This window comes from Lutra lutra, chromosome 16 (genome assembly GCF_902655055.1).
Source record: "Lutra lutra chromosome 16, mLutLut1.2, whole genome shotgun sequence".
In the NCBI taxonomy this organism is placed as follows: domain Eukaryota; kingdom Metazoa; phylum Chordata; class Mammalia; order Carnivora; family Mustelidae; genus Lutra; species Lutra lutra.
In genome coordinates, this window is record NC_062293.1 from 26,114,033 (window position 1) to 26,138,023 (window position 23,991).

Sequence of the window (23,991 nt, forward strand, 5' to 3'; positions counted from 1 at the left end):
AGTATATTTACAGTTGACCCTGGAACGAGGGAGGTTAGGAGTGCTGCCTCTCCCACCCCATTCAGTCAAATCCACATGTACTTGACTTTCCCAAAACGAATAGCGTACTGTTGACCAGACGCCTTACCTATATAACATAGTCGATTAATATGTATTTTGTATGTGAATTACATAATGCATGCTTACAGTAAAGTAAGCTAGAGAAAAAGTGTTAAAATCATAAGGAAGAGAGAATACATTTAGAATACTCGGCTGTAGAAAATCCATATATAAGTGGACCTATGCAGTTCAAATTCATGTTCAAGGGTCAGCTGTATTTTTCAGTTTGGATTAAAATCCATCTCTTGCCTTCTTGAGGTTATGAGCTAGTATTTCAGCTTAGGTATTTATCTCCCCTCCTTATACATTACACTTGTAGGCAGTCGGTCTGGTTTCTTCTCTCTCTCTCTATATATATACATATAGTTGGTATATATATATATTGCCACAGAGGACAAACCACCCTGTTTCCAAGGTCTGAGAAAACTTGGACTACATACAGGTTGTTAGCCGCCTCTAGGGATGTTACAACGGAACAGTTTAGGGTCGGAGTTTTTTGAGCTTGCTTTCATGCCGTGCTTTTAAAAATGCATCTTAGATGGGCTGTGTGGATAATTTTAAACATTACTCTAAAGTGCATGAAACAAGGAAAACACTTGAGAATATATTGTGTATATTTTCTGTGGGATGGGACTTCGTTCACGGCTGATTTTCAAGTGTGAGTTCAGACTGATTTTTAGTTGTTTATGAAAGAACCCCAGGTGACTACTTTTAAAGAATTTTATGTTATAATTGTAATGCCTGTACGTGGTTCAAAAAACAGCAGAAGAGTTAAGTGGTCTCTCTCTCTTTCCTGTCCCTCTGTTCTTCCTCTCCAGGAGCTACTGTTAACAGTTATTCTTTCTGGAGGGAGGTGGGTGGTGGGGGATATAAGCATATATGTATAGACCTTTTTTTATATATGAAGTACACCATATGTTCTGAATCTTGCTGTTTTCACTCCGTATATTTAGAAACATTTGAGATTTAGGAGACCGCCCTTTTAAGTTTTAACATGTAGTTTTTAAAAATACATTTCAAGTAAACCAAAGCAGAGAAGTCAATGTGTTATTCATTGTTGTATCAGATTTTTAAATTTCCTACTTTGAAAATGCAGTTTGAGAGTCATAGTTGATCTGTTTCTTCTCAGCCCTCCCAAGTAGCTCAGTTGTCAACAGCAACAGATAGAAGAACTTTTAGGAACAACAGCTTTGGGAAGTAGTTTGGCTTAAGTGACTGTGCCCTAACCTCTCTGTGGCTATTCCGCTCCTAGATACATACCCTAGCGAAACTCTTACACGTGTGTGTCAGGACGTGGATGTGAAAATGTCATAACAGCACTGTTTGTAATAGGAAGAAAAGGGAAACAAAAACAAACTGGAAAGACCCTGCCTGTCCTTGAGCAGTCCACTGGATAGATTCCATGGCCCATTCCTACAGTGGAATTGCACGGAAGTCAGACTGAGCTGCAGCTACACGTGTGAACACGGATGGATCTTGGTGGTTGGAAAAGCAAATTGCAGAAGAATACATCCGCTGTGGTTCCATTTCTGTGAAGGTCAGAGTCCAGCTGTTAAATCTGTGGTAAATGAAAGAAAAGCAAGGGAATGATAACATGAAATTCAGTGTTACTCTTGCATCGGAGGGACGGAGGGAGAGGAGACCGTGGAGGGCATGGAACAGCCTTCAGAGGAACTGCTGACGATGCTTTGTTGCTAAAGCTGGATGGGCGGTTTCTTTTTTAAACTGTATGTTCATGTGCTTTTGTATGTATGATATTTCTTAATAAAATTTAAATTTAAAAAATGGGAAAAGGTCTTGGTGTAGGTAGTAACTAATAAAATAGAAATATAAGCATACCCATATTTTAAAAACTTACCCTCTCCTAGTGACGGACAGGTGTAAAAGGTATGGTTTTTGAGCGCAAAATTTGGGGACTTAATTGTTCTTTAAAAGATAGAAGCAGGGCTTAAGTGTAGGTCTTCTTTGTGATCACTTTTTTTTTTTAAGGTTTTATTTATTTGACAGAGATCACAAGTAGGCAGATAGGCATGGGGTGGGGTTGCGGGGGGAAGCAGGCTCCCTGCTGAACAAAGAGCCTGATGCGGGGCTCAACCCCAGGACCCTGAGATCATGACCCGAGCCAAAGGCAGAGGCTTAACCCACTGAGCCACCTAGGCGCTCTGTGAGATCACTTATTTTTATCTTTACATACTTTTAATTTGGGATTTGGGTGTCAGCCAGGGAGCTGCTGCTTTTGTGCTGCTCTGTTTCTTGAAGATTCACGCCCTTCTAGGAAGGGAACTGCTGGGTGAGAAGAGCAGTACTCCTGGCCCATGGTCAGCACATCCTACCCCTGTTCAAATTATATTGTCAGATCAGAGGGGCTGTTCCATTTTGGCCTTGTTCTGCTCTTAATGAGGGACACCATGAAGCATTAGATATTCACTCTTTAAAAGGGAAGTGATTGGGGGCACCTGGGTGGCTCAGTGGGTTAAAGCCTCTGCCTTTGGCTCACGTCATGATCTCAGGGTCCTGGGATTGTGCCCCTCGTCGGGCTCTCTGCTCAGTAGGGAGCCTGCCTCCCCCTTCCTGTCTGCCTGCCTCTCTGCCTACTTGTGATCTCTGTCAAATAAATAAAATCTTTAAAAAAGGGGGGGGGGAGTGATTGGAAGTAGAAATGTACTTGCAAGTGCATAAAAATCACCTCTCTCCGCAGTGGACCTCTTGATCTCCAAGTGTGGCCCCCAGTGGGAGCTTAGGGCTTCCCCCACCCACTTTCTTTAAGATTTATTTATTTGTCAGAGAGGAAGAGAGAGAGAACACACAGGCAGGCAGAGAGGCAGGCAAGGGTTGAGAGAGAAGCAGGCTCCCCGGTGAGCAAGGAGCCCGATGCGGGACTCGATCCCAGAACTCCGGGACCATGACCCGAGCCCAAGGCAGCGGCCTAACCCACTGAGCCACCCAGGCGTCCCCCCCCACCCACTTTTCTTTGCAGCCCTGAGTGCTGGTGTGCCAGCTGCTGTTCTGATAATATGGGATAGGTCAGTGAGCAAAATAGGAACACCGCCACCTCCTGGTGGAGTCTGTCAGGCCTGTGAGCGGTATTGGAAGGACGTCCGCTCTGAGGGTAGAAGGGGCCCTGCTGCTGTTACCAGTCCCCTCATTGTAAATGAGTGTTAGATTGTGAACAACTAAGAATTCTAGATCATTCCACCTTTTTGTTTTGACCTACATGTGTTTCGGAACCTTTCAGGACAAGCGTCCTAGTACCTGATTCAGTTCAACCACTTAAAAATCTTAAAATGACATTAAGTTAAAATAAAAGTCAGTGGAATTGCACCTTCCTCAGAAATTAGTTTCCACAGTGTCTGCATGAAGTAAATTACAATGTAAATTACTCTTGAAGCTTCAATTTTTACTCTTCATCTTCAGCCTTAAGACTATTCATGTTATAGGAAATACGTTTTTATGATTTCTTCGAAGGTGCGTACTAAGTTTATTTGAACAGATACAGAATTTGCTCAACAGCCTGGTGATATATTGCTGCCCTCATTCAATTACTGTAACTGATCATGAGGCAACACTATAGGTTCTGTTACTGTCATAGTGTAGGGTTTCCTCCCAACATTTTTTTTCAAATTTATTCTACCATATTCACCTAAAAATACCAACTAAAACTCCACTTCCTCACAAGGGTGATTCGGGGCCATTAATAGCCGGTCCTCAGCTCTTGCCCCAAGTTTTCCTTATTCAAAACAAAATTGAGAATACCTTAGGGAATTGGCCCTTGTGGCGCTGGAACGGCACTGCGTTGAATTGGCTTGTCAGCGGGCTGTCCTGTCTCTCAAAGAACTGTGACGTGGATGCGGAGCTTACATTTCCAGCAGAAGTGCTTCCATCCGAAGAGGCCCAGGGCTACTAAGCAAATTACAGGTTCAAGTCTCATGTACTCATCACATTTTTCTTTTTAATTTAAAGATTTTATTTATATATTTGAGAGCATGTGCCAGAGGCCGGTGGGGGCCAGGGCAGGGAGCAGAGGGAGAAGGACAAGCAGACGCAGGCCTCCACCTTGACCCTGAGATGACCTGAGCTGAAACCAAGAGTCAGACGTTCAGTCGACTGAGCCACCCACACACCCTTCACATTTTTGAGTGGGATGATCCGTACATCTGTACCCACACTATTTAAAACCTTGCTCTTTGGACAGTTGGGCTAGGTAAGTGTTAGTGTAGTGTTTGCGTGTCCCCCCACCCCTCATCAAAGCTGAGGTGCTGAGCATTTGCAGAGGCAGCCTGCGGTGGTCCTATTATGTGCTGGGGGAGACAAGATCCTGCTTGGCCAGAAGGAGCTCCGGTATTTCAGAGCTCAGTTCCATGAATTCAAGTCCAGGAGTAATGGCTGTGAAGAGAAGTGACCGTGGACAGGGTTAAGTGGGTAAATGGGATCCAGCCCCCAGACTGCTTCCAGAGTACCAGCAGATCTTACCTAAGAGTTTGGGTGAGTTGACCCAGAAGAGCTCTTGGTAGTGGGATAGGAGGAGTCTAGCTTTGAGCTAGTTGTTGGTAAGAGTGCCAACTTCGTTGTTTCCATCTGATTAGCAGAGTTGAGTGCTGTGGGCTGTGCCTTGGCTATTCGGCAAGTAGTTTGTTAAAAATGGCCTCAACAGTAACACAAGTCATGCCACTTTATAGGCAAGTTTCAAAGTGTAAAAAGGAAACGATGTGACAATTTCTCCCTGCCCAGAGAAGTTTGAGAGGAGGGAACGATTTTGCAAAGTACGCACATGAAGTTGGCAAACCGGTACATGCATTCCGACTTGGTTATTTATAAAACATTGATACCGGGGGGTTCATTTCTGGGGTTTTCTAATAGGTCAGTTTGGTGGAATTGCTGTTGTAGCAGGCCGCCTCCGTTCAGGGATGTTGTGTGTTCGACGAATTCAGAGCTGCTGTGTTTCACCAAGATGAGTTCTACTTCCTGAAAGTCCCGTAGTCTTTGAATGTCTTTGTCCTTAATATGTAAAAGAAATTATAGGGTGGTTTATAGATAGCACAAGAGATTATTAAGATGAAAAAATCTTAATGGCCAGCATCTTTGGTTCTTGCCTAAATTCAGGGTATTTCTGTATTGGTTTCTCTGCCGTGGTAAGCTAAAGTAGCAGTCTTTTTTCTTTTTTTGGTCTCTGTTGTAGGTTCCTAAGGGGACTGACTGTAGTCCCACACCAATACTGGTGAAGAAAAGGGCTTTTTTTTTTTAAAGTAATAATTATAATTCTCATTAAGAAATTATCATGCACCAGTGACTGTATATACATTATTTCAAATTCAGAAAAGGGCATTTTAAAAAACCCAGAAAATAACGATCATCCTGCCATTTCTTTACAAAGAATATATTAGCCATGACACCAGTGAGAATTGGTAAAGGCGTTTTGAAAGCTTTTAAAATAGTAATACCCAAAGAAATGAAGTTTTTCTTCTGAAATTAGAGAACTGTATTTTGAATCGGGAATATCCATACAAATGCAAAATATCCATACAAATGCAAAACAGTTTGTTTCATGAGATAACAAAGGCTGAGCTGTGGCAAGCAAATGAAGGTGGGTGAGTCTTTCCTTTCCCCGGCACCATGCCACCTGTGAACCAGCCAGGTCTGCGGAGGTGGAAGGGGCCACGTGCATTGACCTGAGTCTTCTCTCTGGGCCTTAGTTGTATTTCAGACCGTTAAAGGGTTCATGAATTTAGGTGTGCAAGTCAGTAAAAGCACCAGATTGAAAATTACCTAGCTACCATGGCTGTCCTACAGTCCCTAGTTTCCCAGTGGCTTAAATTTGTTTTCACGTTCGAAATGCAAGAGCTAAGTGATGAGCTTCACAGAACATTAATTTTGCCCACTTAGAACCCCGTCTGCATTTAGACCCTTGGCAAACCCTACCTTTCTGAGCAGTGTGTTTGGCAGCTTTCTGATCGCCCTCACTTGCTCCGGCTCAATCAGTTCGCAGCAACTGACTTTCAGGAGATTCTGATAACTCAGCTCTCCTCTGTTCAGTTCAACCTCAATGAAGTCATTTTCTCTGGGACTCTTAATTCTGACTTTAAGCACCAGCTCTAGACCACCTGCAAGTTCATTTGTAAAAGAGAGAGTACCCGATTTAAAGCCTTTCAATCGGCGTCATCCATTCTCACAGCACAGAACTGTGTAACAGGTACACACGCAGCAGTTTTTACGGGTATAGGAGCTTCAAATTATCTGAGTCTTTTCTTGGGGTGCTTGTACGCTCTGCGATGTAAACCCCATTATACTCACCCAGAAGCTTGCAATTTGAAGTCGTGCTAGGACTGAAAAAATAAATATTTAAATATTTCACCCTCAAGCAGTACCTGGTAGGTGTTGGAACTTATTTGAAAAGCTTCAGGGAACTGTTGAGCCGTGGGGCTCTGTGTCCTCAGGAAACTGTTGTGTAGACGTGCAGATGATTCTGTAATTCCTACTGCATCCCTTCCCAGGACTGCAAGGTGACAGGCCCCGAGTGTCAGGATAATTGTACCATCTTTTGTGTGGTGGTCGGGGGGTGGGCAATGGTGTGGAGTGAGGCTTCACACTGTCCTGAGAAGGACGGGTATTTACTGAAGGGAGAAGAACCCAAGCGGTGTGTTTGGCTTTGCCACAGGGCCTCGGGGCTGAGTCCTCACCTACACGGGTGTCCTCAGGTTTGGCATCCCCGGGGTCAGCTGGCATCTGTGGATTGGAGCCTTGTTTACATTCATCTGGGAAAGATAGAAAAAGAAAGCGTTGGGGTGCCTGGGTAGCTCAGTCGGTTAAGCGTCTACCTTTGGCTCAGGTCATGATTCCAGCGTCCTGGGATGGATCCCCGCATCAGGCTCCCTGCTCAGTGGGGAGTCTGCTTCTCTCTCCCTCTGCCCCTCCCCACTCATGCTCTCTCAGCGCACTCTCTCTCTTTCTCAAATCTTAAAAAGCGAGAAATGGCAGCACCTCAGCGTTTGTCTCTCTTCCAGATCTGCCAGTTGAACAGGGACAGTGATGCCCCCTCTCCACTTCCTGCTCCCCAGTTCCGCCCCTTCAAGGGAAAAGCCAAGTCACGAAAAGGGCAGTACTTATGTTCAGACTTGAAGTGTCATTTTCCCTCATCACGGTCCAAATCATGAAAAGGAGCCAGGACGCTATTTTTAAGCGGTATGTAATCTGGGGAAGAAATATTTATAATCTGCGTGCTTAACTCAAGTTTCGACTTAAATATTTTGGGCACTGAGGGCTTCGTGTCCCCAATTCTCCAGGAGAGTCCTTTATAAGGAATATTCTCCACCAGAGGGAAGGGAGACGAGAGTGAGTATTAGCATCCTTTCTGGGGGCCAGGCCCTTCCCAGTCTCACAGGCCCTGCTCCCTGAGACCCTGCTCTGCACCAGGTGCCTTGCTAAGCCCTGGGGATGCGGTTCAAGCCACCACCACAAAAACCCAGAGTGGTCGCTGTCCTAGAGCTGGCAAGCTAGAGGAGAGAGAGATCCTGATCAACGGACCTCAAGAAAATGTGAAGTTAAATCATGGGGCTGGCGAGAGCCAGACACAATGGGGGTCAAATTCTGAAGGAAAGGCTGAGTAGGCTTAACCCGATCCAGGGGGAAAAGAGGAAGATGAGGTTCCCAGGGCTAGAAATAGCAAAAGGAACCTATGTGTGGATGGAGCAGAGCTTCTGAGGAAGGAAAGGCAACCATCCAACATGGCTGCTGGGCAGAGAGCATGGAGGGATGGCGTGAGGTGGGTCAGGCAGCTGTCAGATGGTGGGATTAGGGCCGAACAGCCTCTGCCGTCCAATTCGGTAGCCGCCAGTCATGTGAAATGAGATACACTCATTTCACTAAAATACATAAAATACAATTTCAAAGGCAGGAAAAAAATGTGAAGAATTTATTTTTTTTAATATTGGTTGTATGTTGGAATAATTTTGATATATTGAGCAAAGTAAATATATTAAAATTATTTTCACCTGTCTACTTTTTAAAATGTGGTTGGGACATTTTTATTTTTATTTTTTTTGTTTTTTAAAATATTTTATTTGTGGGCGCCTGGGTGGCTCAGTGGGTTAGGCCGCTGCCTTCGGCTCATGTCATGATCTCAGGGTCCTGGGATTGAGCCCCGCATCGGGCTCTCTGCTCAGCAGGGAGCTTGCTTCCCTCTCTCTCTCTGCCTGCCTCTCTGTCTACTTGTGATCTCTCTGTCAAATAAATAAATAAAATCTTTAAAAAAATATATATTTTATTTGTCAGAGAGCGCACACAAGCAGGGAGAGGAGAAGGCAGAGGGAGAAGCAGTTTCCCCACCGAACACGGATTGAGTCCTGGGGCTCGATCCTAGGACTCTGGTATCATGACGTGAGCCGGAGGCAGATGCCCAACTGACTGAGCCACCTAGGCATCCTGAGGAAATTTTTAAATATGTGGTTTTAAAAATCCAATATTTTTATTGGAAAGCACTGGCCCAGGTGAAAGGTTTTGGTTTTTATTCTAGAACAACACCAAGCCTCTAGACAGATCTTAGCCCAAGGCTGTCACAATCAGATTTGCATTTTGGGGGGAGGGAAGCCTCACTGTTCTCAAAAAAATCCATGGGGTGTTGACATTCCCATTTTCAGACAAGAAAATTGAGGCTGAGAGGTGAAGTAACTTGCTTGAGCTTGCTGCATGAGTAAATGGAAGGACTGGGATGTGACCAGAGCCAGCTCCATCAGTGGAGCCCAGAGCAAAAGGAAGGTGTGCAAAACGGCTTCCTCAAGCCGCACCCCTAACCCACAGCAGATGGGTGACCCCCCAGGAATCACAACCTCCCACCTGCACCCATCTGTACCTGGATGGGGGCAGGGAGAGCTTCCTGCCTCTGCCCTGTCTGTCGCCCTCGGAACATCCCCTGCCTTGCCTGCCTCATCTCCAGCTCTTTCTTGAGTCCCAGCCAGGGGCAGAAGGGGACAGTGGAACTCTGGTGGGGAAGGGGCGGTGGGCTGGGAGTGGGGCCACGCACACACGGGGGTCAAGGCTCTCCCCGGCACATGCTCCATCGTCCTGGATGACTTCACTTACAAAACAGACTCCAAGATAAAATTATTTAAAATGGGGACGTCTGGGTGGCTCAGTCAGTTAAGCATCTGCCTTTGGCTCAGGTCATGATCCTGGGGTCCTGGGATCGAGCCCCTCATTGGGCTCCCTGCTCAGTGGGGAATCTGCTCCCTCCTGCCCGTCCCTCCTGCTCATGTGGGCTCTCTCTCCCTCAAATAAATAAAATATATTTAAAAAAATTTTTATTTTATTTTATTTTATTTATTTTATTTTATTTATTTATTTATTTTTAAAGATTTTATTTATTTATCTGACCGAGAGAAATCACAAGTAGGCAGAGAGGCAGGCAGAGAGAGAGAGGAGGAAGCAGGCTCCCTGCTGAGCAGAGAGCCCGACGCGGGGCTCGATCCCAGGACCCCGAGATCATGACCTGAGCCGAAGGCAGCGGCTTAACCCACTGAGCCACCCAGGCGCCCCATAAAATTTTTTTTTTTTAAAGATTTTATTTATTTATTTGACAGAGAGAAATCACAAGTAGGCAGAGAGGCAGGCAGAGAGAGAGGAGGAAGCAGGCTCCCCGCTGAGCAGAAAACCCGATGTGGGGCTCGAACCCAGGACCTGGGATCATGACCTGAGCCGAAGGCAGCGGCTTAACCCACTGAGCCACCCAGGCGCCCCTATTTTTTAAAATTTTTATTAACATATATTATTAGCCCCAGGGGTAAGGGTCAGTGAATCTCCAGGTTTACACTTCACTGCACTCACCATAGCACATACCCTCCCCAATGTCCATAACCCAACCACCCTTTCCCTCCCCACCTCCCTGTCCCCTGCAACCCTCAGTTTGTTTTGTGAGATTAAGAGTCTCCTGTGGTTTGTCTCCCTCCGATCCCATCTTGTTTCATTTATTCTTTTCCTACCCCCAACCCCCCCACGTTGCCTCTCAACTTACTCATATCAGGGAGATCATGTGATAATTGTCTTTCTCTGACTGACTTCAAATAAATCTTAAATTATTTAAAAGTCAAGCCAGCGACCACAGAGCATTTAATCCGAAGTGTGGGACATTTTCTGAATGTGGGGTTCTGCACAGCTGCTGGGATGACAGGCCCAAGAAGCCAGCCCTGCTTCTGGCTCAAGTGCTCTCTGCACACTGCCCAGTCCCTCCCCAGCCCCTCCCAAGGTGGCAAGATCTGCGGTCCCCTCTGCGCCTGCGCCCTGCGCCCCGGAGCAAACCCCTCCCTGGAGGCCCCTCAGAGTCTCTGGCACCCAACCTGAAATGATGCTTTCCCCACCCCTCCACCACTCACCCCACAGAGACAGAGCACAGGACCGCCCCTCCCATCCCGCCAGCCTGGCCTGGCACAGAAAATAGCATTTTCTTGGATGAACCTTTTGGATTAAGATCCCGTGTGTGCGGACCAGGTCTTGGAGAAGTCAGAAAGCACGCCCTTTGAAGTCAGGCCTATTTGGGTCTAAGTTTTCCTTTGCCACAGTAGCCGTGACTCATTAGACAAGCTACTTAAGCTCTCTGAGCTTCAGTTTTCGGATCTGGAAAATGGGATTAATAATCTCTACCTTGAAAGGTATTAAGAAGCAAAGAAGTGAGCACTGATCTGACTGGCCACTACTGTTAGTACAGGTGCCGATACTTGCTTCCCCCTCAAGGACACTCAGTCTACTTGCTCTGTCCTGACTTCACGGGCAGCAGAGCTGGGAAGGGCTACTGCCTCTACCCACGGCAGCATCCCCCTGTACCTTCCTCAGGTACCTACCCAAATCCTTGAGGACCACGTGGAAAACAGGTCTTCCTGACTCACCTGCCGGCTCCTCCTTCCTGTCCTGTTGGGGTTCAGCCATGGGTCAGCTCTGTTGTTCGTCAGATCAGTACTCCCTCTCGAATGGACACAAAGCTCCAACCACGTAGGAAGCACCTCTGAAAGCTCCGTGCATCTGTGTGCAGTGAAACAACGATGTGGTCACTGGCCCTGTGAGATGGGGCAGGGGTGCCTATTTTTTAGATGGGCAAATTAAGACTCTCGGGGCTGCCGTGGCATGTGCTGGGAATGATGCAAGGGAAGTTCAAGGCTCCCTCCTCCCTTCTCAAGCTGTGTCCAGCAGGGGACCCTGGTGGCTAAGAGTGCTTACCCAAGGGAACACGCCCCCAGGAGGCTCAGCCACTGGTGTCTAGCTAGATGTTTCCTTGGAAAAGGTTAGCAGCTTCTACATCAAGGATGGGAAAAGCCAAACACTTAGGTTCTTGGATCGAGCAGGCTCTCTGTCCTACCCAGTTCTCTCTCCCTTTTCTCCCAGGCCCTTCCTCACAGCTGCGAGTGCCAAGAAAACAGGAAGACCCCAGCCCATACCTGGGAGACTCTGCCTTGCCCATGATCTCATATCCCTTGATTTCAAACATAAAAATGGAGATGGTGGGGGCTGGGAGCACTGGAACAGGAGGTTTGGTGAAGAGTGCATGGGGCTGGGCAAAGCCCGGGAAAGGGCTGCTGCTGCCTCCAGGGGGGTGCCGAGGTTAGGAACCAGGGGAGGACTCTCACATTTCATTTAACCCTCCAGTGACAGAAGACAGGACAAATGGACAGAGGATCAGAAAGGTGGAGGGGGCCCAGGAGGTCACAGCTCACAGATCCTCAAACTTTAGTGCATTGGAACCACTTGGGAAACGCTAAAAGCCATGGGTGCCTGGGTCCCACATAGTTGCCTTGGGGTGCTGTCTGGGCCCTGGAATTTTTAAAAGGTCCCCAGCTGATTCGAAAGCGTGGCCCAAGTTGAGAACCACCAATTTGGGCCAAACTGCTTAAGGGCAGATGAGGAAATGGAACCCAGCCAAGGAAGGGAAATGTTCACCAATGGGTTCCTGAGCCGCCGCAGACCTGGGGCCCCCAGGTTGCCAGCCTGACGCTGCCTCCCTGGTGCCCTTTCTGCCAGGAATGGAGGAAGGTGTGCTGCCTCGGAGGAGGAAGCCGAAAGGATCTGCCTGGCCTCAGCTCCTGCGAATGGGGAGGAAAATGCACTTTGGCCTGGGTGTGGTCAGCCATGGAAAGAGCCAACCAGCCCCTCCTCACCTGCAGGAGCGGGGCCGGGGATGGACCGAGGGCTCCGTCTATTTCCATTCACTCACCTCTCTGCCCATTCACTCACTCATCCCCCATTCACAGATTCATTCATTCACGGAGCCCTTCAACGACACTCAGGTTTTCTTCTCATTTTGGGGTCTCTCTCTTCTCTTCTTTTTTCCCTTTTAATTTACTTTAATTAATTTATTTTAAAAGATTTTAACTTTTTTTTTTTTAAGATTTTATTTATTTGACAGACAGAGATCACAGGTAGGCAGAGAGGCAGGCAGAGAGAGGAAGGGAAGCAGGCTCCCTGCTGAGCAGAGAGCCCGATGCGGGGCTCGATCCCAGGACCCCGGGATCATGACCTGAGCCGAAGGCAGAGGCTTTAACCCACTGAGCCACCCAGGCGCCCCAGATTTTAACTTTTTAAGTTGTCTCTGCATCCAATGTGGAGCTCAAATCTGTAACCGTGAGACTGATACTGACCGTGCCCACCAGTGGAGCAAGCCCCGCCCCTTTTATTTTTTAACCTTTTTAAAAAACCAAAGTATTACATGGCCTAGTTTATTTTTTATTTTATTTTATTCTTTAAAGATTTTATTTATTTATTTGACAGAGAAAGACACAGAGCCACCCAGGCGCCCCGAGAGAGAGAGAGAATCTTAAGTGCTGGTTGTAGAACCTGACTCAGTGATTGGTCTCACGATCCTGAGATCATGACCTGAGTTGAAATCAAGAATCAGGTGCTTAGGGACGCCTGGGTGGCTCATTCGTTAATCGGCTGCCTTTGGCTCAGGTCATGATCCTAGGACCCTGGGATCGAGCCCCGCATCGGGCTCCCTGCTCAGTGGGAAGCCTGCTTCTCCCTCTCCCACTCCCCCTGTTTGTATTCCCTCTCTTGCTGTGTCTCTCTCTGTCAAATAAATAAATAAAATCTTTAAAAAGAAAAGAAAGAATCAGATGCTTAACCGAGTCATCCAAGTGAGTGGAGATTTTATTAAATAATTTCTACACCCAGTGTGGGGTTTGAACTCCCAACCTGAGATCAAGCGTTGCACACTCCACTGACTGAGCTGGCCAGGCACCCTCTCATTATTTATTTTGGTGTTCAAATGATCCAACTTCATACAGTATGTGCTTCCTGCTGTTTCCCATATCCTGTGACGTATCTCCATTCTTTTATGGGCATTTTCTTTCTTTTTTTTTTTTTTAAAGACTTTATTTATTTGACAGACAGAGATCACAAGTAGGCAGAGAGGCAGGCAGAGAGAGAGAGCAAGGAAACAGGCTCCCTGCTGAGCAGAGAGCCCGATGCGCACCTCCATCCCAGGACCCTGGGATCATGACCTGAGCCGAAAGCAGAGGCTTTAACCCACTGAGCCACCCAGGCACCCTATGGGCATTTTCTTGATTTTTGGCACATTCAGAAGTTCTGGGCTCAACTCGTCACTTTCCCCATCCCAGCCCTGGCATCCGCCACTTCTCTGAGGAGCCAGGTTCCTTCTAGTTGGGGGAAGAGGTGTTCTCATTCCTATGGGGAGGCCAAGAAGAATGCTTCAGAGCCCTTTGAGTGGTCAGAACTGGAACCGCACATACACGCAGATGCACAGACATCTGTATGTCTCAGACCACAAGTTCATGACTGAGACTTCCAGCTCTCTTCCCCCAACCACAGGGCTTTCCCGGCTTTCTCGGCTTTCTTCAGTTCCATGTGACAACTCTCTTCAACAGTGGGAGATATGGCTCCTGACCCCTCACAAATATTTACTCCTCTGCTAATCCTATGGTACGCAGAAAATGGTCCCAGCACCACTCATTTGAAACACGGGTTCATTGTTTGTGTGTGCGTCTTAAGAGTTCTTCCCAATCCTCATTTATACTTTTTGAGTATGTAAAATTTGAACATGGTTCAGGGCGCCTGGGTGGCTCAGTGGGTATAGCATCCGACTCTTGGTTTTGGCTCAGGTCGTGATCTCAGGGTCGTGAAATCGAACCCCATGTTGCGTTCCGCATTTAGTGGGGCATCTGCTTGGGATTCTCCCTCTCTCTGCGCTTACTCCAGCTCTTCCTCCCTCTCTTTAAAATAAAATAAATAAAAGCTTTAAAAAAAACCCACCATGGACATGGTTCTAAGAGTTAAAATTATGCAGAAATTTATATTCATAGAAGTGTCATCCAACATTCCCACTCCTTCCATTTTGCTCTCATCTATTTCCTGTAGGAAACTAATCTCCTTAGTTTCTGAGCTATCCTTTCTAGGTTTCTTTTTGCAGAATTAACCAGATGGATGTCTATTTTATTACTATTTCTTTTTCTTGCAGAAAAGGTAGCACATATATTCTTTTCTACTTTGCTTTTTTAAATAAATTATTTTATTGGGGCGCCTGGGTGGCTCAGTGGGTTAAAGCCTCTGCCTTCAGCTCAGGTCATGATCTCGGGGTCCTGGGATCAAGCCCCGCATCGGGAGGGAGCCTGCTTCCCCCTCTCTCTCTGCCTGCCTCTCTGCCTACTTGTGATCTCTCTGTCAAATATATAAATAAAATCTTTTTAAAAATTATTTTGTTGTGTTTTTATTTATTTTTACTTTGCTTTTAATTCCCTAAACGCTCCATCTGGAAATTATTTATTTGTTTATTTTTATTCTTTAAGATTTTATTTATTTACTTGAGTGAGAGAGAGAGAGTGAGCCAGAGAGAGAGCATAAGGGGAAGGAGAGGGAGAAGCAGGCTCCCTGCTGAACAGGGAGCCCAATGTGGGGCTCAATCCCAGGACCCTGAGCTGAAGGCAGATGATTAACCGACTGAGCCACCCAGGTGCCCCCATCTGTTTATTTTTAAATATTTCATTCTCAAGTAATCTCTACACCCACCCAACATGGGGCTCGAACTCACAGCCCCAAGACCAACGGTCATGTGCTCTTCTGACTGAGCTGGACTGGCACCCCTGGAAAGCATTTGATATCAGCTCATAGAGATCCCCCTCTCTGGGTGGGTATTCTGTAGTCTGTAGAACAAATTCTTGGATACAGGTATTTAGCTTATGTCCAATATTTTGTAATTACCACCAATGCCATGATTAGTAATCTGCCTATGTATGTTTTATTGGTGAAGGTATATATTCTGGCTAGATTCCCAGAAGCAGGATTGGTGGGTCAAAAAGTAAATGCACACGTACTTTTGTTAGACACGACCACATATTCCCCCACTAATATTTAACCCTTTCGCGTTTCAACCCCCAGCCACCTGTACGAGCACTTGCTTCCCCAGGGCCTCCCAAACAGGGTGCTGTCCAGCTTTGCTCCTTCTGCCAATTGGACAGTGAGAGATGGACTCTTGGGACGTAGGTTTTATGATTATTGAGGGGTGGCCAAGAGATCAGGAGACCACTAACACCTGAAGAACGGAGTTACTGAGAGTTCCCAAGAGGAAGGGGAGGGGCAGGATGTGCCGAAGAAGCCACACAAAGGAGCACCAGGGTCCGGGGGCAGAGGCGGTGAGCGGGAAATGTAGACAAGAGCCTTTACTGCATGGGAAGCAAAGGCTAACAGGTTTAGGATGGGCTAGTATTTCACTGGGCTCCGGGGTGGAGGGTGGGGCGGCCTGATTATCTGCTCCCCAGCCCGGGGTTGATTAGGGCAGGTGGAGAGTGGCCCCGAGTGTGGGAGCTTGCTACCTTGCCAGGCCTGCGTTCTTCTACTGTCTGGGCTTTATCATTTTCTAGGCCTTTCTCACTGTTGGGAGAGACTTCACAGCCCTCTTGCATGCTGTGAGTAGAGCACAGGTGTGGGCTGCCTTTGGACTTTTCAAGGCTGTTTGTATAGGGAAGGATCTTGGAAGGCAGGGACAGCGCTTCTCCACATCAAGGGGCGGCTTTCTTTACTGCCCAGTATAATAAAGGTAAGGACGCCTTCGGCAGCTGAGGTCAGGCGGGGCTACTGTAAAAAATTCTGGTTTCCTGAGGTTGGAGATCCTCCTTTGCAAGCTGTTTCTATTATTATTATTTGTGTATATTACTTTGAAAAACAAGAAGAAAGACGTTTAGTGGCTGAGGAAGGTACGGAGGTAGGCATTGCAGAAGGCAGCCTCATGCGGCTTCTCCCGGCCCCCCCAACACCTGTGTGCCATGGAGAAGACAGTGGGGGGCTCCTGGGACCCTCAGAAGACCCAGGGCTATTGTGTCACCCCCGGGCCTGCACAGATTGGAGGCTGCAAGGCAGCGGGAGGCTGGAAGCACGCCCACGTTCTGTGCTCACCGATCCAGGGCCCAGGCCCATGCCCTTCGGCTGCTCGCTCTGGGACATGCCTGCTCCTGGCAGATAAGACTGTGGCCCCACTAAGTAGCACTTGGCCTTTAGTAGGCCCTCATAAGCATCTGTCAAATCAACGAGGAAAAATCCATGCTGGCTAGTAGGATTGGAGACCCAGCTAAAAATTCATTTTGGCTCTCTAAAAAGGGCCTGGGCACTGGGAAGGGAGGGCCGAGGGGGCGGTGGGAGGAGGAGTCATTGTTACTTGGGAATGGGGGGGCCATAGACAATTAACTTCTCCCCGAGCCTCAGTTTCTTCATTTATACCATGGGCATCAATCATGGTTCCATCTGTTGTGCTTGTAGGGACAACTCAAGGATAGAATATGCAAACATACTTTCCATACCTGTTGTTGTCTATTGTCACCGCTGGCTGGAGTCCTGGTGGCCCTAAGCCAATTCCTGCGAAGGCCTGGGGTACCCACCAGTGGACAGGAGGCCACAGGGGCCTTTGTTTGTCCAGGGACCTGTTTGTTTCCAACAACCCTTGACCTGCAGGCCCCACCTCCCCTCAGCTCTTTGGTTTTGTCTTCTTGGGGGAAAAGGGGCACTGTTGAGGCCGTATGGGTTTTTTCTTTAGTCTTGGAATCAGCAAGAAGCTGACTTCATATGGGACAGACATGCGGGCTGTTTAACTACCTTGCAGTGCTTGAACCCCAAGGGTGGAAGAGCGGAGTCATCCGGGGCGGGGGGTTGCAGGACATGGGGATTTGAATTTAGGGCAAAGGGAACAAGGGCCAGTCCAAGAGTTTAGCTCATTGGGGTGGCGGGATTTTCGATCAGCGCCAGCACAAGATAACTTTTAAGCGGGTCGGAAGAGAACTCCAGACCCTCTGCGGGCTTCTCCCCACGGCGTGGCCCCTCCTCATGGTGTGGCCCCGGCTGCATTTCTCTCGGCTTGTGGGTGTCTCCCTCCTCCCAGGAGGTTCGGAGAGGCAGCCTGAAGAGCTGGGGGGTGAGCGTCCCGGCACCTGCCCAGCCCACCTGCTGTTCTGAATTTAGGACTCGTCCTGCCCGACTCCTATCTTCCCCTACGCATCTGTGTGTGTGCTGGTTGCTATAGTATTTGTTTTTTTTCACTGACAAAGTAATATAATGCTCCTGGTTTTTAAGAGAAAAAAAAAAAGTGAAAACCTCAAAAGCCTGGAAAGTAGAAAATTCAGTCTTCCCCGGGCACCTCCCAGAAACCCCGGGGTTTGCATGAAGACATTTCCTCTGCCTTATTCCCTGATGCGTGCCCAGGCCATAGGACAGACCGGTGCCTGGGAGCCCTCTCGGTGCCCAGTGTTTGTTGAATGAATGACAGAATTATGAATGAATGAGAAGTTAGGGATGAATTTTCCAATATTCTTTCCATGTGCGTACCTGCATAAATATACTTAGAAAAAAATATGGGATCATGGTAGAAGTGCGGTTCTGAACTTTAAAAAAAACTGAAACAATTCCTTGTGGGTATTTCTCCCTGTGACTTTATACCAGGCTTTCTCAGTTTTGGCCCTATGGATATTCAGGAGTAAGTCCTTGTGGGGGGCAGTCCTGTGCTCCCCAGGGAGAGCAGCGTCCCTGGTTTCCGCCCACAAGACTGGAGAACCACACCTTCCACTATCTGATGATAATAAAGGCTTCCAGGTGTTATCAGCTGTCCCCTGGTGGGCAAAATTGCCTCCACCAGAGAACAACAGATTTATATACCTCACTTCTTTTCTTGGCTGGGTCTCAGAGTCTTCTAGAGCGGGGCTGTGGAATTTTTTGGCTGATTTGTCAGCAATGCTGAGTTGTTTTCAGTCCCTTGCAAGAGGCCCACCTGAACTTGTGTGTTTCTGCAGGAAGCTTTTCAGAAGTGGGATTGCTGATCTGAAGCCAGGGCACACTTGCAGGGAACTGCCCTTTCCGGAGCTGGAGCTCACTTCACTCTGTGCTCAGCAGCAGTGGGATTCAGCTTTCCAGTCTTTGCCAGTCTGATGCTGTTTGTGAGCCACAGCCCTTCTGACTTCATTCTCTTCTAAAATCGTACGGCTCGTTCCTTCCAGGAAAATGTTAACAGCAGCAATCACCAGGAGCCCCCTTTTGGCTCTGACATTGGCTGTGTCCTTAGAAAAACTGTTATCCCACAGATATGTATGTGCATGTTTTTTATATAAACTCATTTTTCAAGTGCTCTGTAATGGGGTCTTAATGTTCTCTTTGAACATAAGATTGTTTACAAGAGAGCATTAACGTTTCTAAGCAGTTGAAGGATTTTATTTCTACTGTGATTATTTATTCCCCATGTAGTCAATTGCAGTGATAAACAATGGGGCATGTCTCTACTATTTCTTCTGGATTCAATTGAGATTTCCTTTGCAGCCCAAGTCAATTTTTGTACATGTTTATAAATATTATGTTACCTCTGGAATGTAAACAACACCAGAGCAGTGACCCCCCCTCCCTGCCCCCACACTGCCCCCCCCACAGCTGTATCCCCAGGGCTTTGAATGGTACCTGATCGATGGTCAATATAATTTTTTTGAATAAAGGACTGGATGAGGGGCGCCTGGCCAGCTCAGTTGGAAGAATGGGGAACCCTTGATCTCTGGGTTGTGAGTTCGAGCCCCACGTTGGGTTGTATTACTAAGTTGTATTACTAAGTAATTGTAATACAACTTAGTTGTATTTCTTAGTAATTGGTCGTATTACTAAGTAATTGGTTGGTTGTATTACTAAGAAATAAATAAACTAAAAAAAAGAGTGGATGGGTTTTGCAACATCTAACTTCTGAGAAGCATGGTTCTTTTCTTTGTTTTTCAAATACCCGATCTGTTAAGGGCTGAGAGGTGTCTCCATTTATTAATTTTTCCATGCTTTTTCTATAGTTTTTCTTTGCCTATTTTTAAAAAAGATTTTATTTACTTATTTGACACAGAGAGAGATCACAAGTAGACAGAAGGAGAGAGAGAAGCAGGCTCCCTGCCGAGCAGAGCCCGATGTGGAGCTCGATCCCAGGACCCTGAGACCATGACCTGAGCCAAAGGCAGAGGCTTAACCCACTGAGCCACCCAGGTGCCCCACATATGTTTTTTAGTAACAGCTTTATTAAAAGATAATCCACACACCATAATATTTACTTACTTCAAAGTGTATAATTCAGGGTTTTTTGTTTTTTTTTTTTAAATTCCCAGGGCTGTGCAGCCATCACCACAGTCTTATTTCAGAGCATTTCCATCCTACAAAAAGAGACCCGGGACCCATTAGCAGTCGCTCCTCGCTCTCCCAGCCCCTGGCAACCACTAAGCTACTTTCTATCTATCTCTATGGTTGTACCTGTTCTGGACATTTCTTTTAAGTGGAGCTACGAGATATGTGGTGTTTCGCGTCTGGCCTCTTGCACTTAGCACAATATTCTCAGAGTTCATCCATATTATAGAATGTATCAGCCCTTCATTCCTTTTTATTGCTGAGTAATTTTGCATTGGGTGGAGATGACACATTTTATTCATCAGTTGACGGGCGTTTGGGTGCTTCCACTTTTCAGCTATTGCAGAAGGCACTCGTGCTCACCAGCGCACCACGGATGTGTGTGAGGTTTCGGCTATTATGAATTCATGCTGCTGTGAACGTTCCTGCGCAAGTTTTTGTGTGGATGTGTTTATTTTGTGTTATTTTAATTTTTTAAAAAAGGTTTTATTTGTTTGTTTAGTGCCTTTGTGCATGTGCAAATGGGGCGGGGGGCGGGCAGAGGGTCAGGGAGAGAATCCGAAGCAGGCCTAACTGACTGAGCCATTGAGGTGACCCCCCAGAACATTTTTTTTTTAATTTAAAAAACAAAACAAAACAAAACATGGGCATCTAGCTGACTCAGTCGGTTGAACACCGACTCTTGATTTGGGCTTGGGTCATGATCTCAGGGCCCTGTGCTGGGCATGGAGCCTGCTTGAGATTCTCTCTCTTCCTGTCCCTCTCTTCCATCTGTGCATTCATGGGCATGCGCTCTCTCTCAGAAAAAGAAAAAAAAATCTCTCTTAGGGGGTTAAGCCTCTGCCTTCGGCTCAGGTCATGATCCCAGGTTCCTGGGATTGAGCCCTGCATTGGGCTCTCTGCTCATCGGGGAGCCTCCTTCCCGCAAACCAATGCCCCCCCGCCAGCCTGCCTCTCTGCCTACTTCTGATCTCTGTCTGTCAAATAAATAAACAAAATCTTAAAAAAAAAAAATCTCTCTTGAGTGTATATACAGCAGTGGAAGTGCCCGATCATTAGATCACTGAATGTTTAACATTTTGAGGACCTTCCAGCCTGTTCTCCCAGTATCCACTCCATCTTGCACGGCTACTAACAATGTAAAAGGGTTCCAATTTATCCACATCCTCGCTCATACTTGTGCATACCTGTCTGAGACATCCTAGTGGGTGTGAAGTGGTTGTCCTCTTTGTGGTTTTGCTTTTCCCTAATGACAAATGACTTTGAGCATCACTTCGCATTCTTGGCCATCATATATCTTCTTGGGAGAAATGGCCATCCAAATCCTTTGCTCATTTTTAAATTGGGTTGTCCTTCCATGGTTGAGTCTTGAGAGATTTTTGGATGCATCATGAACACAAGTCCCTTATCCAGGTATATGATTTGCAAATATTTTCTCCCATCCTGTGGGTTGGCATTTGCTATCTTGATGGACGTATGTTTTTATGTTATGTTATTTGGTGCACAGTGCATCCTCGGGGGTCTTATCCCCCCCTCAGCATTATAAAGAGATCTACTTTGTCACATGTAATTTTTTCTGAGTTGAATTCAACTTGGATCTTCGGGTCGTGACCTTGGTTTTCTTCTGGTTCTCTTGCGCCTGTGTATCGAAGCCTTCGGTCAGTGCTCAGTGAAGGTGGTTTTCCTTCCTCCTGTCTGCCCTCAGAGAATGCCCCTCCCCAGACCGGGCCCTCCTGGAGTAGCCACTATGTCCAGACCCCACAAGCACCCAACATGTGGCCTGTCTCCGCTCCTCTTCCAAGCCACCCCTCTACTCCCCGCTCAGGGTCCTGGGCACGGTCAGAGCCACCGGGCTGCTGTTCTCGTCACGTCCGCCAGGGGCCGCCCCGCTCCTGCCAGAGTTCCTTCCGAGACCCTGCGCTGTAATTTACCTCGCCCCTCCCAGGCCTCCCATCTCCCAGCAACACCTTCGGGTTTAAAGCCCCAGAGCAGTTTTCCCGGTTACCCCCGGAGCCCACTTTTGCAGCTGCCACGATGAAAACCGTCCTGTGGGAGATCAGCCCGCTGCATCTTGTCTCTCTCATGCAATACCTGTGTGCCAATGGTTTTCTCATCTGTGGAATGGGAATGATTTCCCACCTTGTTCAGAAATAACATGGACAGTCTTAGCATGGTGCCTGGCATACAGTAAGAGCTTAATAAAAGCGAGGTCTTTATATCAAGGCTTCAAAGTCTGTCGAATGTCTCCACAGCTCTCCTTAAACAGCCCACGGGAAGATCTGTTCTCCCTTTGTTCTTGTGGGCAGTGACTGTGGTGAGGTTCCGTGGCGGGGGGACTTTGCAGTCAAATGTGTGGACCCTTTTGTTTCCCATAACTGACTTTATTTTTATTATTTTTTTAAGATTTTAGTTAATTTATTTGAGAGAAAGAGAGCATGCACGAGGAGGGCGAGGGCCAGAGGAAGAGAGAGAATCTCCAGCAGACCCTCCCCCCATAATGAGGGCAGAACCCCACGCCAGGCTCGATCCCAGGACCCTGATACCATGACCTGAGCCAAAACCAGGTTTGGTTGGTTTAACCGGTTGGTTTAACCGGTTGGGCTTTGGCCCCACTGGCCTGTATGAGCTGGTGTCTGTCCATGCTGGTGTCCATCCCCGTTGGTGCCCACAGCTGCCAGCATTCACCAAGAAGGCCCGTGCTCTCTCCAGCCCCCTTTGTCATCGTATCCTGCAGACTCCCGGCCTCTTCTTGCCCCAGAACCCTCTCTCAGCCACTTCTGTGGGAAACGGGGGAGGGGGCCGCCTCGGGCCTTCTCTGCCCAGGCAAGCCACGCTACCACGTCTGCTTTACTTGTAAATACATGTCGGGCATTTGAAGAGGGTGACAGCTCTACGCCCTCACCCAGGCAGCAGGCCCCTCTCCTGCCTGAGTTCTGTGTGCCCCCCACTCTGGCCTAGAGGACAGGATGGAGTGGGGTGGGAAGAGAATGCTTTTGCAGGGTTGCTATTGTTCCTGAGGCCGGGACCTTGGTTTTGAAGCTCAAGGTTCAAGACCTAGCTGCTTGCGCTTCTCTCTACGTCTCCTGGGAACAGCCCTGCCCTGGAGACATCCTCGCTACCATCTGCAGCCGGCCAGGGTGGGTTCATGTACCAGGAAAGAAGTCTGATGGATATTTCCAAATATCAGCCTGCCACACCCCTTCCCCTGTGTTCTGGGGACTCTGAGTACTGTACAGACTGACTCACGGCCTGGAGCCCTCCCGGGGAGTCTTGTGCTCCTGGTAATGTGTGGGGTGGAGTCCAGGGGGACGGTGGAGGTTTTCTGAGGGTTGGTGCTCAGCCCCTTTGGGGAGGGTGGACGAGTCAGAATTCCTACTTGCAACAATAGAAAACAACTCAAGTGAATGACGGCCTGAAAGGAATTCTCTGGAAGGATGATGGGTGGCCCATCGAATCATAGGGCAGGCTGGAGAGCCAGGCTCATCATCTGGGCAGGAACGCAGGAGGCCGGGAGGCAGAAGCACGGGGAAGGACTAATGAGAATGACAGCCACCCCCTGCCCCTTGGTGCCCGGACACCAGAGGAATGACATCTCAATGGTCCGAGCTTCTCCATGACCCTCAGTCAGTGACAATATCCTGGGTGGGATGAGCCCAGGTTAAGTGCCCCACACTCTCTCTGCAGTGATCTGGGAGAGGGAGTCCGGCCTCACTGGGCTTCCGTAGGGGAACCCTGCCTCCTGCCCCTCTAGGGATTCGTGCCCCACTCCCCACACGGGTATTTGGATGCTAAGCAACCGAAAACAACAAATGACATACATCTCTCTCATTTCCCCAAATGGGAATTTGCCAAGAGGCAATTTCAAACCTGCCTCATCTAGGCAGTCTGTACCTGGAGTGCTGCTTGTTTATGCCGCTCAGAGAGCTTGCCAAATATAGTTAAATCATGTAAACAAGACTACGTGCTTCTAGATAATTCTTACAATAGGCTCCTTTCCATGGCTAGCAGAATAACTAACGTTTGTGGAACGAAGGCCTGGGCACCGAGCTCAGTGCTTTATGTCAATGATCTCATTGGTCTCGCCCTTGAAGTTGTTGCCATGTTTTCAAGGAGGAAACTGAGGCCGGTTGGTTCAGTGGCGTTTGCAAATTCACACAGGTTTAAATGGGAGGAACAGACACTTGAATCCAGGCAGCCTGTCTCTGGAGACTGGCTAGGAAGGGGCCATGCTGCCTGTGGTCCAGTGGAGACAGACATCAAACCAGTAAGCACGGGCTAATGTATATT

At 47.7% G+C, this 23,991-nt stretch overlaps 1 protein-coding gene and 1 long non-coding RNA gene across 2 annotated transcripts; both read right to left on the reverse strand.

The window, feature by feature from the left end:
- Window positions 1–652: 652 nt before the first annotated feature.
- Window positions 653–3,280, reverse strand: LOC125086991 (uncharacterized). Its single transcript, XR_007123326.1, has 3 exons — window positions 3,065–3,280; window positions 2,765–2,855; window positions 653–1,657 (listed from the first exon to the last, which is right to left on the reverse strand). It is a non-coding gene; the product is annotated as an uncharacterized LOC125086991 (long non-coding RNA).
- A 207-nt stretch (window positions 3,281–3,487) lies between these two features.
- ANKRD40CL (ANKRD40 C-terminal like) lies at window positions 3,488–12,134 on the reverse strand. The gene is given in 7 exon segments (XM_047706774.1): window positions 3,488–4,997; window positions 4,999–5,094; window positions 6,016–6,197; window positions 6,774–6,848; window positions 10,968–11,100; window positions 11,296–11,349; window positions 12,013–12,134. Coding segments are annotated over 5 exon segments (441 nt in total). The 5' UTR covers window positions 11,008–11,100; window positions 11,296–11,349; window positions 12,013–12,134; the 3' UTR covers window positions 3,488–4,949.
- Window positions 12,135–23,991: the final 11,857 nt, after the last annotated feature.